The sequence below is a fragment of the Melopsittacus undulatus genome, chromosome 11 (assembly GCF_012275295.1).
Source record: "Melopsittacus undulatus isolate bMelUnd1 chromosome 11, bMelUnd1.mat.Z, whole genome shotgun sequence".
In the NCBI taxonomy this organism is placed as follows: domain Eukaryota; kingdom Metazoa; phylum Chordata; class Aves; order Psittaciformes; family Psittaculidae; genus Melopsittacus; species Melopsittacus undulatus.
Window position 1 is genome coordinate 18,437,346 of NC_047537.1, and position 16,182 is coordinate 18,453,527.

The window sequence follows — 16,182 nt, forward strand, 5'->3', positions numbered from 1 at the left end:
CTGAACACAGTGTGCCGAAAAGAAAAACCTTCCTAGTGCTGGCACTGCTTCTTGTTTCTCACCCGTCCATCAGATAGGCAGAGGTGGAACAGTAATACACATCCTGCAAAACTGAAAACTACAGTTGTTTGCCTTGAGAAGGGCAGAAGTCAAGTCCTTCACATCTACCCTTCTATATGCAATTGCAGTGCGGGTTTCTCTTGTCAACTGCTACTCACTTTCCATTCTCCTTTTCAGCTAGCTTCTCATAGGCTTCTCTACACCAGGCTGGGCTTAATCTTGAGACCAAAAAACACAGTGCCCTATTGGCCCTGTAAACTTAGTAGGTTCACAAACACATTGCTGCTCTGAAATCGTGGGCAGTATACCTTAAATCTGCAATATAGCCTTAATCGGAAAAATAGGAAAGCTATTCTTTTGTTTTCTTTTCTACCATTTCCCTGAGGAGAAAGAAATATGCCTGTCTTGCCAAAGACAATGCCTAAAACATGCAAGAACTGGTGACCAAACAGCACGACCAGAGAAGCTTTCCAGTGCTGAGGGGGAAGTCAAGTATAACCCAAAGCATTTAAGGCAGAGCAGTGATACAGGAAGCAGGCGGTTTCCTCCTGCCGTTCGTTACTGTCGCTGAAGATCAGGCCATTGCCAGCAACTCGGCTCAAAAGAAAGGAAGGAAAAAAAGCCAAACCCCAAACAAATTCTGGAGCAGCTGCTTACGAGATGGGGGTGGGTGAAGGGGAATTAGAGAGGCCGCATGTTTAAAATACCAGTATGGGTTGTTTATGCCTCTGGAAGTGAAGGCAATGGAAGATGGTAGCGCGCCCCCCCCGCGCCACACCCCGGCCCTGCGGACGCCCGGACTCTTCAGTGCGCGGCCCCTCCTCGCAGCGCCGCGGTTTCCGGAGGGGACGCCGCCGCAAGCGCACCGCGGAGCCGACCGGAGCGAGATGGCGGTGGCACCGTCCGGCCGGCGCCGTGCCCTGACGGGGCCCCGCGATCGCGCCAGCCCCCGGGCTTCAGGCGGCGGCGAGGGGCGGCAGCAGCCGCAGCCCCGCGGCCGGTGAGAGATGCCGAAGCTGCGCGGAGAGGCCTTCTGGAGGGAGACGTTGCGGAGCGCGCACTACGTGGTGGCGCCCATGGTGGACCAGAGCGAGCTGGCCTGGAGGCTGCTGAGCCGCCGCCACGGAGCCCAGCTCTGCTACACGCCCATGCTGCACGCCCAGGTCTTCCTCAGGGACGCCAACTACCGCCGGGAGAACCTCTACGACGAGGCCTGTCCGGAGGACCGCCCGCTCATCGTGCAGGTGAGTGCGGCCCGGGCAGCCCGGAGCGGCGGCGGGCACTGCCGGGGAGGGCTCCGCGGGGCTCTCCTTGCCGAAAGCAGGTCGGCATGGCCGGATACACCTTTGTCATCCACCCCGTCTGTGCTGACAAATCCAGACGTTTTCCAAGTTCTCATGAGTTCAAGCCGGTCGGTGTTACCTGTATGTGTGTGTATATATATATATACCTGGTTATATGGGATGACAGAAATCTCATTTTCTTCCCCTAAATACTGCTAACAGTGCTTAGCTCATGAAGGTAAGTGTGTTTTTCTGTTTATCCCTTGTGTAGCGAAGGGGATTTGGTATCTTAACCACAGAGGCCTGGTGCACTAGACTTCTCACAGGGTTTCAGACCTCTACCCCTCATCTTTAGACATAAGCTGTAGCTGGTCTTCTGGAGTCAAGGGTTGTTCCAGATGTGACACCATTCAGGGAGGATCACAGAGTTTTGAGTAGTACTCTGAAAAAGTGAGCTCAGTGCATAGCTGTAGAAAAAAGAGGCAAGGAATATAGGACACACTTTAAAGGTTGTGTTGCTTCTGCTTCTTGAATACCTTGTGAGGTACTCACAAAGGAGAGGACTGCAGAGCTGAATGCAGGGAAAGACAGCCAGCATGGGTAGAGGAACTGTGTGGTTTCTACATGTGGAGCAGTTAAATGAATGAGGACTCTTCGCCCTGGAAGAAAAGTGTCTCCCCTGATGAGGGGAGAGATAAGAAAAGTCTGTGAAAGTAAAACTTGAAGATGGATGGGAAACAAATGTTAAATAAAGGTAGTGATAAACTTTGAAAATTATTACCGTGGGATGTAGTGGATGCTGAAAGATTACCTGAGTTTAGAAAGCAAATGAAGGAAAACTCTTGTGTTGAGCAAACACCACTTCTGCTTCCAAAGAAGACGTTTTCTTCCAAAGAACCAGTTTCTGCTGTTCCCTAGTCATCTGTTGTTGACTGTTACCAGAGCAGGATGAGGTGGACCTTTGTTCTGTCTCAGTAAAGCTTTGTGTATTCTCTTTTTCTAAGAGAGGTACTTTCTTTTGCCACAGAAAAAGACAGGTGGCAGAGTTCTAGTCTTAGAAAGCTCTAAGTCTTTTGAACACAGATCTTCAGCTCAGTAAACTGTGTTCAGGGCAGGCCTACCTGAAGAGAGGCAGTTACTGTGAGCTTGCTACATTATCTTTTGCACTGTCCACTATTGAACATAAGGCACAGAGCTGACTAGATCTTCACTTGACCCAGCACAGTAATCCTTACCGAGTTCTGCAGTATTTCTGGGCAGGTTTGGGTTTTGGTCACAGACTCTTGGAAACAGATTGAGCAGAGGTGTTTCTGAGCCCTGCCAGGCCTGTGGGTTGTGGGTTTTACTGTCTAATAATCCTCACTGATGTGGCATGGTTGGAGCTTTTCTACTGTTTTAAACATCTCAGAGAAGGAAATGCCTTTTCTTGTTTTAGTTACATAGTTTACACAGTTCTGTAGCACTTAAGTGACATCTTCTGCTCACATGTGTTTGAGTTGAAATCCATGTTATTTAAAAGCACAGTGACATTGTTTTTTGTTAATAATGAACTTAAAATCAGCTTAAAAGCATGAATGAGAATAATAGTCCATTACTGTTCTGTTCAACAAAGCAGTTTCAAATGAACCTTTTCCTCAATAAATTGATTTTTGCAGTGTTTTACATGTAATATTAATTATATTTAAGACTGAACGTTTGATTATCAGCCCAGTGTGTCTGTTTCACATTCCACACAAACATGAATTCATTTGAGAGGCAGTGGTACTTAGTGGTATATACAAAGTTTGAATTGTCTGAAGACCCAGAGACACCACAGATAACTCTTTCCTTCTGCATGACCTTTATGTATTAAATGCTATAGCATTTTGTTCTGCAGGGGATCTTAAGTGTTCCATCTGTTTCTTGGATATTACATGTCAAATACTCTATAAATATTTCTTTGCCTCTTGAATGCTCATCTTTCTCATGTTTTTATTTGAAGTTTGAGGATCTTTACCAGGTGAATGTCACAGGTTTTGTCTGTGGTGGGTTTTTTTTTGGGAAATGGTGTTTGCTGTTACTAACTGTGCATATTATGCCTGTTTTCTGTAGCAAGTAGATTGCTTCATAACTATGTCTTAATGTGTTGTCAGTACTTCAAGAAAGCTATTGCCTAATTATTCCACTTTTTTTTTGTCTTTCTCAGTTCTGTGCCAATGACCCTGAAGTGTTTGTCCAAGCAGCACTGTTGGCTCAGGATTATTGCGATGCCATAGACCTAAATCTGGGTTGCCCCCAAATGATTGCAAAGAGAGGTACGTGCAGATCTGAGTCCTGCATAAATAGAGAAATGGTACATTTCAAATGTGAATGTTGCTAGTAAAACACCAGGAAGACCAAATGAAACAAATTTTGCAACACTGCCTTTAAAATTATGTTATGCAGGAGCATAGAGTCTCCTGTTTCCTTGATACTTGCACAGAGTTTATTCACATTAGCATATAAAAGAATAACACCTACTGGATCCCTAAGAGGTATTGCAAAGATAGCTGTGTTTGAAAACCAGAACCAGTGTTTGAAAACCAGAACCGGTGTTTGAAAATCTTGAATAAGTTAGGCTGTTGAGAAGAGATTTGTTCAGTAACTGCTCATTCCTCTTCTAAAATGTCTTTCAAGGACTAATAGGAAGTGATCAGTGGTGTACAGAGCAAATAGATCTTTCAGTCTGATTGGGTTTTATCCTGAAGGGAATTTTTATACACCTGATATAAACCCCTGAAAGTTGGACTTTGAGCTGCTAGTGTCAACACAACAGCCTTAGGGAGTAGCAGTGGAAGTAGGTTGTGGGGATTCATTGTTTGTCCTGTAAATCTAGGGTGGCATGGGGGACAGAATGACTCAACTGTTCCAGTTTGGGCAGGGCAGAGCAACTCTGCTTCCAGAGGCATATGAGTGTCTGGATCTTTGTATCTGAATGTTTATGAATCTTGGTCTTCTCTACAAGTCTGTCATGTTATTTGATCATAGGTCACTACGGAGCATTTCTGCAAGAGGAATGGGATCTTCTTCAGAGAATGAGTAAGTCTTTAAAGAGGCCTCACTTTAGAGAGACTTCACTTTGAGTGGGAATAGGATGAACTCATTACTGAGAGGAGGTTTATGGGTTTGGGGGAAAGGAGGTGCAGCATGTTTCTTTGGGGAGGGTTGTGTTTGTGTTTTGCTGGTTTGGTTTGGTTTTGGTTTCTTTTCTTTCTTTCTTTCTTTCTTTCTTTCTTTCTTACTGTATTGCAGTGGCACCCTCAAAATTCTTGATAGTATCCCACTACAGACTTATTCTAGATCTGCTAAAAGACTTTAGTACCTGAAACACTTTAGGTGAAAGTTAGTCAGTGAAGCCCCAGTCTGATGATGGCTTAATGTCTCTCCAGCTCTAGAAACCAGAGTTGGAAATCCTTTATAGACTTTTTTTAGAGTCCAGAAATTCTTCCCTGTGAGGGTGCTGAGGCGCTGGCACAGGGTGCCCAGAGAAGCTGTGGCTGCCTCATCCCTGGCAGTGTTCAAGGCCAGGCTGGACACAGGGGCTTGGAGCAGCTGCTCCAGTGGAAGGTGTCCCTGCCTGTGGCCGGGGGTTGGAAACAGATGATCTTTAAGGTCCCTTCCAGCCCAAACCAGTCTGGGATTCTATGAAACAGCAGAACTCCCAGTGCCATACTTATTAACTTCTAAGTTCTCAGGAGCCAGGAGTTTTTTCTACTTGAAGGTACAGCTGCCCTTTTCTGATCAACTCAGCATACCTTTCTGTCCACACCATAGCAAGTTGTGCTTCTCTTCTAATTTGTGTAGCTTGTTTTCAGACTACTGGTAGCAGTTGTGAACAGTATTGGGGTTTTTTTTTGTTCTCTTTAATACATTCAGAATTGATTTAAAAAGCAAGGTTTTGGTCACTGAGTATAGCTAAGAATGTGCTTTCACCCCACTTCAGAGCAAGTGTCTGAATTCTGTGAAATTAGAGTACTTTAGTTTGTGTTCTCTGTGGTCCAGGGAATCTTGAATGATGTTTGGCACAGACACTGTTGAGACCCTGGAAGGCTAGACAGTGCTTTTCTGCCCAGCATGTAATGTGGTTGTTAGGGCACCTTTCTTAGAAGTGAAAGGTACAAATCAGAACAGCCTCAAGGTGAGAAGAGAACCCAGGTCATCCAGTTGGGTGAGAATCCAGGCTGTCTAGTAAGAGAGTTGTCTTATTAGGCTGTTGTATGAAAAGAGGTCAGAGCTTCCTCTTCCTCCTTCTCCGCCATCCTTTTCTAATATGATGGAGTACTCTTTTCTGCTTATGCCTGTATACACCTTAATTGTTCGTTTGAAAGGGTGATAGAAGCTACCTATCAATAGGGCTCTTAGGATTTGAGTTAGAACACAGCAGGTGGCTGTATTATACATCCAAGCTCTGGAAGTAAAGAGAATTTCAAGCGTGCCATTGCTCAGTGTTTTTCTGTTGGCTTTGTTAGCGATCTTTTCAGTAGTTTTCCCATTTCATGCACTGTGTAAACACTATGGGAGTTTAATATGGTCTAGATTTCATCCTGATTCTGTAACCTACATTTACTATTAAACTGGGTCCACAGTTGTCAAATTCAGTTGATAAGTCTCTGTTGGCCATGGACAAGACTCTACTTGTCATGACTGTTTGTGTGAAGATATGGAAAGAAGCAGAGCATCTCTTGTAGGAAAAGGTGGACAAAAGAGTATTAATGTTACTGGCAGAGTAGGAAGAGTACAATAGCCTGTGATTACAGTAAATTTGTATCAGTGATGAAGATTTGAGGGGATGGTCCTTGAAAGTGTAGGTTTTGATGTGGTGGAAGCATTAGGACTGTTAAATATTGACTATTTTATGCCTTTTTGTTAGAATGCAGATTTTGTGCTTCATATTTTACTATTACTTGATTAACCTGTGCAATAAGGATTGCAGAGGACACTACTGATTGTTTAAGCTGTGATAACTGCCTAGCATTAACTTTTCTGGCTTTTTCCATACCACACCCAGTATCTTGAGGATGTTGAAGAGAGTAGGCACTTTTCATAACATTGTGCAGCCCACTTATGTGTCTTTTCAATCTTCCCCAGTTTTGCTGGCGAATGAGAAGCTCTCTGTTCCCATCACATGCAAAATCCGCGTTTTCCCAGAAATTGACAAGACGGTGAAGTATGCACAGATGCTGGAGAAGGCTGGATGCCAGGTAAGGTAGCAGCTGCTCCCTGTACTCTTGCATTGGACACGCGACTCTTTGTAAAGCATCTTGGATTACGGTAGAGATGAATAGGCTCCATCATTTTACAAAGAGGAAAGATGGGATGCAGAGAGACTTTATATATTTGCAGTTGTAGGCAGCAGGCCAATAGTGTGATATAGAAGACATCACGATTTCAGAGTCTCTCTTGTAATCACTGCTCAGGGTGGCATCCTTCACTGTGGCTGAGCATCTCAGTCTAATGTAGTGCTGCAGGAGGCAGTGTGAGTGCATGAAATCCACAGGGCTATAATAAAAACCTAATATCAAAGATGACTGCCACTAGTGAGGAAATAGGCAGCTTTCTAGGAGTTAACTCCAGTTAAATAGGAAGAGATGCTGTGGTTAGAGCCAGTACTGACAGTATTCAGACCTTCTGCTGAGGAGCAAGCCAGATCAATATACCACAAATTCCAAAGTGAATCACAAATAGGAGCCAATAGAGGAGGAAATCTATAGGTCCTCCTGAGATATGATCTTGTCATGCTGTGGAATAGCAAGCTGAAAGAAGCCTAAGACCACGCCATGGTAGGTGAGCTGCTGACACCTCTCTGTGATACCAAAGTCATTGCGCTGTTGAAATAGCAGTGGGAATTCAGTGGCATCCGTGAAGTGTATGGCGTGAAAGGGAATTTTTGTCAGTTGGTTTGTCCAGTGGTTCATGCACATGAAAAGTAAATGTAACTTTGTGTTCTAGCTGCTGACTGTGCATGGCCGTACTAAAGAACAGAAGGGACCGCTTGCTGGCGTGGCGTCCTGGGAGCACATTCAGGCTGTCAGGTCAGTGAGCAGTGCTCATCTCGCTGGAATTCTGCTAACAGATGATGAAGGTAGATTTTAAGTGGATTGAAGAGCAAACAAGTTTATGTGTGACAGCAGTAGAATTTCTGGGTTGACTCTAATTCTCAATTTTATGCATCTGTTTTATTCACTGGTATAGAAAAGCTGTAAACATTCCTGTATTTGCAAATGGAAACATCCAGTGTCTCAGTGATGTTGAAGAATGTATCCGTAAAACAGGAGTGCATGGTGTCATGAGTGCAGGTAAATAAAATGAATTTTTACTCAGGTGAAAATACAAATACAAACTATTTCTTACTCTCTTAGCAGCCCCATATACATTCATTAAAAGCTTATGTCAGACTGACTTGGTGAACAGCTTTGAATGAAAACTGAGTGGCCATTCGCCCTCTTCTTAGACTGGCTATTTCTTACCAGGACCAGGAATCACTTAAGATATGTAAGAATTGTTATGTTGGACTTCTAGTACCGTTGAGTGGACAGCTCAAATCTAATTACTTGACAAAGGCATGTGGGACTCCTGTTGTCCTGAAATATTTTCATGACATCTGTTAATCAATGCAACAGTTTTTGAATGGATCTTGATGCAGGATGTGCATCTGCTGATTAATATTCCTGGAGATGTTTCATGTTGGGTTGGGACAAGAAAGAACTGACATAGCTTCCTACAGGAAGAGCTAGGACAGACATCAGAAAAAGCTTCCAATCACTTGCACAGTTAATGAATCATTTCTTCTAGTGAGAAGCAGTATCTGTAAGCTTAGGCCACATGAATGTTAAGACAGACATAAGACAGGACATCCGCTGTCCAAATATTTAACAACTGGGCAACAAAAGCAGTGATTTTTCTATTTGTCAATTTTTTTTAACTGTCTTTGTGTTAAGATTGGATGCCTTTCTGGAAAATGTACTTTAATTAGATATGAGCTATTTGGCTCAATTAAGAACTGTAGTCAAATGTAGTATCCTGAGGTCAGACTAGAGTTTTATGTACCCTGTGTTCCTCTTTGAGTACATGGGTGATGTGTCTGTGTCTGGCTGGTGGAATCACAACAGAGCTGATGATGCTCCAGAGCCTAGTTTTTGTTTTCTCATTCAATCCTGAAATAGAAGTTTGAGTATTTCTTTTCATTCCCTAGAAGGTAATCTCCATAACCCAGCTTTGTTTGAGGGCCGAAACCCATTGGTGTGGGAGATGGCTGAGGAGTATCTGGAGATAGTGCAGAAGTACCCTTGTCCATTGTCTTATGTTAGGGCTCATCTCTTCAAGCTCTGGCATCACACGTGAGTATCTCCAGAGAACTCTTCATGTTTTCAGGGCTCATCTTGCTTAGCAAGTATCTGGGTTTTCTAGACAAGGATTTGTTTGGCCAGAATGAGTATGCTGCAAGGTTTTCTTTCCTGGCCCTGGCTGGACAGAATGTGGGCTGAGGCCTTTACCCTTCACTGCACATCTGGAAAACAGGGCATCGAGAATGCACAAGTTGCCACAAGATAACTAGGTTGTGAGCTCACAGTATGTCAACTACCATGTGGTAATTGCCCAGATGCACATATGCACTTTGTGGCAAACACGAGTTAACTAACTCCTTGTTCAGTGTGAGACAAGTTGGCTTGCATTTGTTGTGGAGTAAGAGCATGGCCATGGGCAGTTACTGAGGAGTAGCTGATGCACTGTGTATTCATGTTAGCTTATCTCAAAGTACCTTGGTTGTATGCCAAGTATTTATTTGCAAAAGAGAAGTGGGTAGGTGTGGTTTTCTCTGGACTTACAAGAAAGAAGATAAGCTTCTACCTAAGGCAAGTGCAGAAAGAGAAATCTGTGAAAAGCTGTTATAAATATATTTTCAGTTGATCTCAGTGTAGAAATAATGAATAAAATGACTTGATGTTTGGGATTTGCCTCAGGCTTCAAGTTTACCAGCAACTGCGTGAAGAATTAGCAAAAGTGAAGACTCTAGAGGGCATTGTAGATGTCAACAGGGAGCTGAAACTACGATGCCAGGTACTAAGATGGGTCCTAATCTCCCAGAACACTGTCTGCACTTGGTGGGAACTTACCATGTATGTAATACAGTTGATGTCTGTTAGTCTCTTCATTGAAACTTTGTGGCTTACCAACCTTGATGTTGATAGTTTACTACAGTAGCAGCCCCCAAAGTCTGAACAGTTTTACAAAGGATTTAAGAGTTACAAATCTGCTTCAATTAATATCTCTTAGTAGAAGTTTTTTTGCCTATATTTAACTGTCAGTAACTGTCACTTGAAATTCCAGTTTGTGGTTTCCTGAAGTTTGAAATATTATTTAAGAGTGTTGCCTGAGAACGTCAGGGAAACTGACTGTAACTCTATACTGCAGGAAGAAATAGCTAATCAGAAAGAAGGAGAAAAGCCAAAAGAAGGGTTACCTTTCTTCCACTGGATCTGTCAGCCATACATCAGGCCGGGGTAAGTTAGTTATTTTAACATGGACAGAGACCCATAGGCCTTTCCCACCTATCCTGTCATCAGTACAGAGCCACCCAAGTCTGTTCTAGAAGCTTATATTTGAAAATAAATGAAGACTTTGGGTTGGTTTTGTTCTCATTTCTTTTTTTCTGGATTGTTGCTTTGTTCATGGGGATATTGCTCATTGTATGCATCTTCTCCTCTGCAGAGCAGAAAGAGAACCTGATGAGCAACAAATACGCTACCTGACAGTGCTTTATCATTATATCGTTATATGTAACATGGATGTTGCAGATAACTGCCAGGGTAGCAAAGATGAGAACTAAACTGTATTCTATAAAGGATGCTTTTGTTGTATGGACAGACTTTTCACATAACTTACTCCCTTCCTGTAGTGAAAATTGTGCTGAAGACAGTGTGTCTGGTACTAATTGCCAATGATAACAAAAAAGTTCACTTCTTCTGTTCCACTTCTATGGGCAGTGACACTTTCCCGTAATTTTGCCATAATTATAGAATAGTTAGGGTTGGAAAGGACCTTAAGATCATCCAGTTCCAACCCCCCTGCCATGGGCAGGGACACCTCACACTAAACCATATCACCCAAGGCTCCATCCAGCCCGGCCCTGAACACCACCAGGGATGGAGCATTCACAACCTCCCTGGGCAACCCATTCCAGTGCCTCACCACCCTAACAGTAAAGAATTTCTTCCTTATATCCAATCTAAACCTCAGCTGTTTAAGTTTCAACCCATTACCCCTTGTTCTGTCACTACAGTCCTAATGAAGGGTCCCTCCCCAGCATCTCTGTAGGCCCCCTTCAGATACTGGAAGGCTGCTCTGAGGTCTCCATGCAGCCTTCTCTTCTCCAGGCTGAACAGCCCCAACTTTCTCAGCCTAATCACAGAATCCCAAGGGTTGGAAGGGACCTCAAAAGATCATCTAGTCCAACCCCCCTGCAAGAGCAGGGTAACCTAGAGTACATCACACAGGAACAGAAAAGTTTAGAGTTTACCCAATTTCAGTAAACCAGAACAGCATCTGGGGATCACCTGCTTGTTAACTGCAGCCAATTTATGGTGATGTTCACTGTTTCAGGCCAAAGGAGAGATGCAAGGAGAACGGAGCCAGTGAAAAAGGTGTGCGAGGAAAACGTGCTTTGGAAGAGGAGGAAGATGGAAATGCTGAGCTTCTGTCAAAGAATAAACAAAAAAAGAAGCTGAGAAACCCAAATAAAAGCTTTGATCCATCTTTAAAACGTAAGTTCCATTTATTGGGTTAATGCTTGGAAAGGTGCTGATATCCCATTTGACATAAATAGCCACTGCTTATTTTCCTTGTTCATGTAGTTGTAGAAATTCCTTTAAATAGGGAGGATTACTGGGAAATTTTGGTAGTAGGAAATGTGATTCAGTTTATGTTCATTACTAAAGAAAACAAGGATTAAAGGTCACTGATCCACTATAACCATCTTTTTTAAGATCAGAATGCTTTTACAGACTAAATTTTAGCTGTCACTGGTATCTGAATTTGCCTGGGCATTTAAAGCAGTTGTCCTCCTCTCTTACACTTGACTTGAGAATTACAATTTTCCGTGTTTGGATTTAGGTTAGAGGCACTTAAAAAGTCCTTGACCTTTGCACTGTTCTTTGAAGTACTGTATTTTAATTTAAAGAAGTCTCTCTCGCTAGGGAAGTGTCAAGCTGATGCTGCTTTGTTTGGGTTGGTTTACTTTCTTCCACATAAAAATACCATTGCTGAAATCCTCTCTCTTTTTCTAGCCAAATATGCAAAATGTGATCAATGTGGAAACCCTAAGGTAAGTCAATGCCAGTGGTCCATTAGAGCATTTCTGTTAAATGGAAATTAAATGACCATGAAGTGGTCAATGGCTCAGTGTCCAAATGGAGAACAGTGATGAGTGGCATTCCACAGGGGTCCACACTGGGACCAGTACTGTTTAATATCTTCAACAGTGACATAAGACTGTGGGATAGAGGGCAACCTCAGCAGGTTCACAGATGACATGAAGCTGAGTGGTATGGTTGACACTTGTGAGGGAAGGGATGCCCTGCAGAGGGACCTGGGCAAACTCAAGAACTGGGCCTATGTGAACCTCATGAAGCTGAACAAGGCCAAATGCAAGTTCCTGCACCTGGGCTAGGGCAGCCCCTGGTATCAATACAGGCTGGGGCTGAGAGGATTAGGAGCAGCCCTGAGGAGAAGGACTTGGCTGGTGGATGAAGAGCTGGACATGAGCAGGCAATGTGCACTTGCAGCCCAGAAGGCAAATTGTATCTTGGGCTGCATCCAGAGGCACAGGGCCGCAGGTCAAGGGAAGTGATTCTGCCCCTCTGCTCTAGTGAGTCCTCACCTGAAGTACTGCATCCAGGTCTGGAGTCCTCAGCACAGGAAAGACATGGACTTGTTGCAGCAAGCCTAGAGGGGGGCTACAGAAGTGGTAGAGGATTGGAGCATCTCTATGCGGAAAACCTGAGAGAGTTGGGGTTGTTCAGCCTAGAGAAGACTTTGAGGAGACCTTATTGTAACCTTTCAGTACTGAAAGGAGACTTACAAGAAAGGTGGTGACAGGCTTTTTAGTAGGGCCTGTTACAATAGAACAAGAGGTCATGGGTTTACACTAAAAGAGGGCAGATTCACATTAGATATATGGAAGTAATTTTTTACCATGAGGGTGGAGAAACACTGACACAGCTTGCCCAGAGAGGTGGTATATGGCCCATTCCAGGAAGGATCAGGTTGGACAGGGCTCTGAGCAACCTGATCTAGAGAAAGATGTCCCTGTTCACTGCAGGGTCCCTTCCAACCCAAACTATTCTGTGATTCTGAATCCTGAGATAGGTGCATGACAGTGTTCAGTAATGCACACCTACCAAGTCCTGCTGATACATAGGGGAAAAAAGTTCATACTTGGGCAAAAGCCTCTTAACGATAAGCAGAGGTAAAGGTGCTGCACAAAACCCACTACCATAAGTAGGGTCTTTGAGATCATTTGTCTTCCTTTCCAAAAAAGTACAGTTTTACTGCTGAGGATATTTATCACTAAGAGAGTTGAGTGCATCAGATGAACTTCCCAAGATCTCCTGGAAACAAATCTCCAGACTCCCAGTAATTACACGTATATATTATACTGTGAAATTAAAAACCAACCCCCTTTTACTAGGGTTAGTGGTGGGTGGTGTTTTTCTGCAAGGATCAAGAATTTGCATAACTGGTGTAGTTACTGATGTACTAATGCAAATACTGTCAGTGTCATGGCAGTATAGCCTGTAGTAAGTGTCAGGCAGCAATCTGTTGCTTTTGCATCTATGCCCTTAATCAGAACAAGAATGAGCAGCTCATTTTTCTCAGCTGTTTTTGCTAGCAGATTCTCATCAACTTTCACCATTAGCAATGTTAAACAAATTGTTTTCCAGGTTGTGTACAGCATATGTATTTTTGAAACTTGAAATATTTTATATGTGAAAAGAGTTCGTTTGGGTCATGTTTGGTTGGGGTTTTTTTGTTTATTTCCTCCTGGGGACTATAGGTATTTCCGTGACAGGGAGATGTTGCTGTGTGAGCAGAGTATATTTATTGCTGCTAATATACCCGTGCATACAAGGGATAGTAGCAAGCATTATAAAATGCAAGCAATAATTTTGTGTTCTAGCTGAAAAGTAGCATTACAGCATGTGGTGTTGTTCCCTTTTGCAACAGTTGTAGCACCTTAAAACCAGCAGCTAGGGCTCAGTTTGGAGCTGCAGCTACAAGAGACAGTGTATTTCTTGCTGTGTGCATTGCTGGGAGAACACTGAGCACTCAGCTGGCCTGCTTTCATAAGCCACCCTGTTTAATTGCTAATCCAGCTGACACTGCTTGGTCCATCAACAGACCTGTCTGAAGCTGGGCTTAGTCTCATTTTTGTTTTGCTCGTACATCACTGTAATGGTGCAGACAGCCCTTGAAATCTTGTGACCCAGTCTATTTTATTTCCCTCCCCAAGATCATGTGTTTCTAAGCTGTGTCATGGAATTAGGGGAGAACAAAACAAAGTGTGAACCAAAGCACTGTAGCCACCCAGATTGCTAAATGCAAGTGTCAGCTTTCCAAGACTCAACTGCTGCTGTCCCCTAAGGGTCATACATTATATTTTAATATATACTCAGGTCCATTTTTACACTGCAGGTAGGGAAATAATTCCTGTGGTAACATTTGCTTTAGGCATAGCTATAGATGGTAAGAAGCATGTCAGGCACCATGCTTCACATCTACTTTTGGAGAGAACTACAAGAAGCTCACATGCAACAAATGTCAGTGCTGTTCCAAAGCACTGACGGCACTTACCTGCTTGTATTGTGCAGCTCAGGCTGCCCAGTACATTACAGATGCTGTGGAAGTTGAGTCTGGAATTTTTCTGTTTGTCTTGGTTTTAGGTAATTGTTTTTGGCTTTGGTTTTTGTTCTCTATATACAGTTGAGAGCTGGGGCTCCCCCTCATATGACATCAGCTCTGTCATCTTCATTAGACTGAGGTGTGACTGCCTAATACACAAGTTCATGGTATTTTTCCAAGGTCTGAATGGGCAGAGCTGTATTGTTGCTTATTGTTGTAAGTTGCTTATTGTAGTAAGCACTAATAATTTTATTTTGACTGATCCTAACTTCTTTATCCCCCACCCCAGGGCAATAAATGTGTGTTTAACATGTGCCGAGGCTGCTGTAAGAAAAGTGCATTCAAAGCAACAGCAGACTGCCCAGGTAAGTGCAGCCTCCTTCAAGTCACTGAGCAAATGTCTCATTTCCACGTATGTTCATTGCTTTAAGCTTTTTCTTTTGGGGGGGGGGGGGGGGGGGGGGGGAAGAGGAGGGGAGGAGCTGTTGGTGTTAAAATCTACAGCCTTGGGATGCACAGTGTCCAGACTATGAGAACCCATTCTTTGCAACTGTAAGGAATGAGCTGTTCTGTTTACCAGTGCAGTCATCTCATTTTGGGTTTGTTCGTTTGTTTTTCCCCATTCTTGCTTCTTCAGGTCATGGCTTACTTTTTAAGACCAAATATGAAAAATCCCTTTTATGGCAGAGTAGTCAAAGAGTAATTCAAAACCCAGAGGTCAGTCGGAGAGGAGACGTAGATGTGGGGGAGACTGCTGTACTGAAGGAGGCTTGTGACAGTGCAGTGTTGAAGCTTTGACAATGCCCAGTTAAAGAGCTCTGCCAGACCTCTGCTTCCCTGGGCCAAGGAACACGCCATCTCCAGCTCACCGTCAGCTGTGCAAACTTGTTCCTCAGATTTACTTTAAGTAAGTTCTTGAAAAGTTTTAAGTAAAATGCTGCTTACTCAGGGAATTACCCTGCATTTGAAATAAAAAGGGTACAATTAAATTTCTCATGCTGTGTTTTAAAGAATGAAAATGCTGCTTTTTTTGGGTGGGGGCAACCTATATAAGCTGCCATCACAATCTGCCTCTTGTATGTTCATTAACCCTTCACCTCCTGTTTTTAATATTGGGGAATAAATTTCTTGTATTAGACCAGCCTTCTGGTGTGCTAAAAACAGTAATGTCAATGACTTCTTCACTAGCAGAAAATGTGTCACGTTTGTCTGAGCTTCCACAGGCCACATTTTCAAATGCAAAAAAGAATCTAGCTGTACTTTGAAAATGTGAATGTAAAAGTACAAGATGCTGCTGTAATGAGATTGTATATTAACAATTATTAGTTTCCTACAGTACAAAACTTAACTGTCTCACATGATCCGAAGGCTGGCACAAAATGAAATCTGTAACAGAGAGGGTTGTCAGAAACTGTCAGAACCAACTTTATGAACCTTTCCCTGCTCAAGGTCTCAAACTTAAATATATGATCATTCTTTCCCTTTCCCACTGGATAAGTTTAGCCACCCAGCAGACCTGGCCTACAAACTTGGGCCCCATGTTCAAGACACCCAAACCCTTGACTATGACACCACCCTTGTAACCATTTATTAACCTGTCCAATCCTCCTTGCCTTTGGAAGGTCCTCCCCTGTGTCCTGGAGAATTGTCGGAAAGACTGAGCTCCAGAACCCCTGACCACTTCTCCCAGAGCTCTGTAGTCCTTCTTTATACTCCTCAGGCTACTACTATCTATATCCCTAGCACCCACAGTGATCACTAGAAGCGGGTAATAGTCCATGGGACTTACAAGAGCAGGCAGCCTCTCTGTAACATCCCTGATCTGTGCCCCAGGTAGGCAACACACCTCCCTTGTGACCGGCTCAGGCTGACAGATGAGCGCTTCTGTCCCTTTCAAGGCAGAGTCCCCTGCTTCTACCACCCG

At 43.5% G+C, this 16,182-nt stretch overlaps 1 protein-coding gene across 1 annotated transcript; it reads left to right on the forward strand.

Moving 5' to 3' along the window:
• The first annotated feature begins 946 nt into the window (after positions 1–946).
• DUS1L (dihydrouridine synthase 1 like) lies at positions 947–15,399 on the forward strand. Its single transcript, XM_005144209.3, has 13 exons — positions 947–1,304; positions 3,529–3,637; positions 4,350–4,400; positions 6,450–6,562; positions 7,311–7,393; positions 7,554–7,657; positions 8,554–8,698; positions 9,323–9,419; positions 9,774–9,862; positions 10,962–11,122; positions 11,645–11,682; positions 14,548–14,623; positions 14,896–15,399. The coding sequence occupies exons 1-13, from the start codon at positions 1,068–1,070 to the stop codon at positions 15,054–15,056; spliced, it is 1,464 nt and encodes a 487-aa protein (XP_005144266.2). The 5' UTR covers positions 947–1,067; the 3' UTR covers positions 15,057–15,399.
• Positions 15,400–16,182: the final 783 nt, after the last annotated feature.

Excerpts from the sequence above, each read along its gene's own strand:
- DUS1L (XM_005144209.3), top strand. The coding sequence starts at position 1,068 with ATGCCGAAGCTGCGCGGAGAGGCCTTCTGGAGGGAGACGTTGCGGAGC. Across the intron at positions 6,563-7,310 it reads TGGAGAAGGCTGGATGCCAG|CTGCTGACTGTGCATGGCCG; the intron begins GTAAGGTAGCAG and ends TTTGTGTTCTAG. Across the intron at positions 7,394-7,553 it reads GAGCACATTCAGGCTGTCAG|AAAAGCTGTAAACATTCCTG; the intron begins GTCAGTGAGCAG and ends TCACTGGTATAG.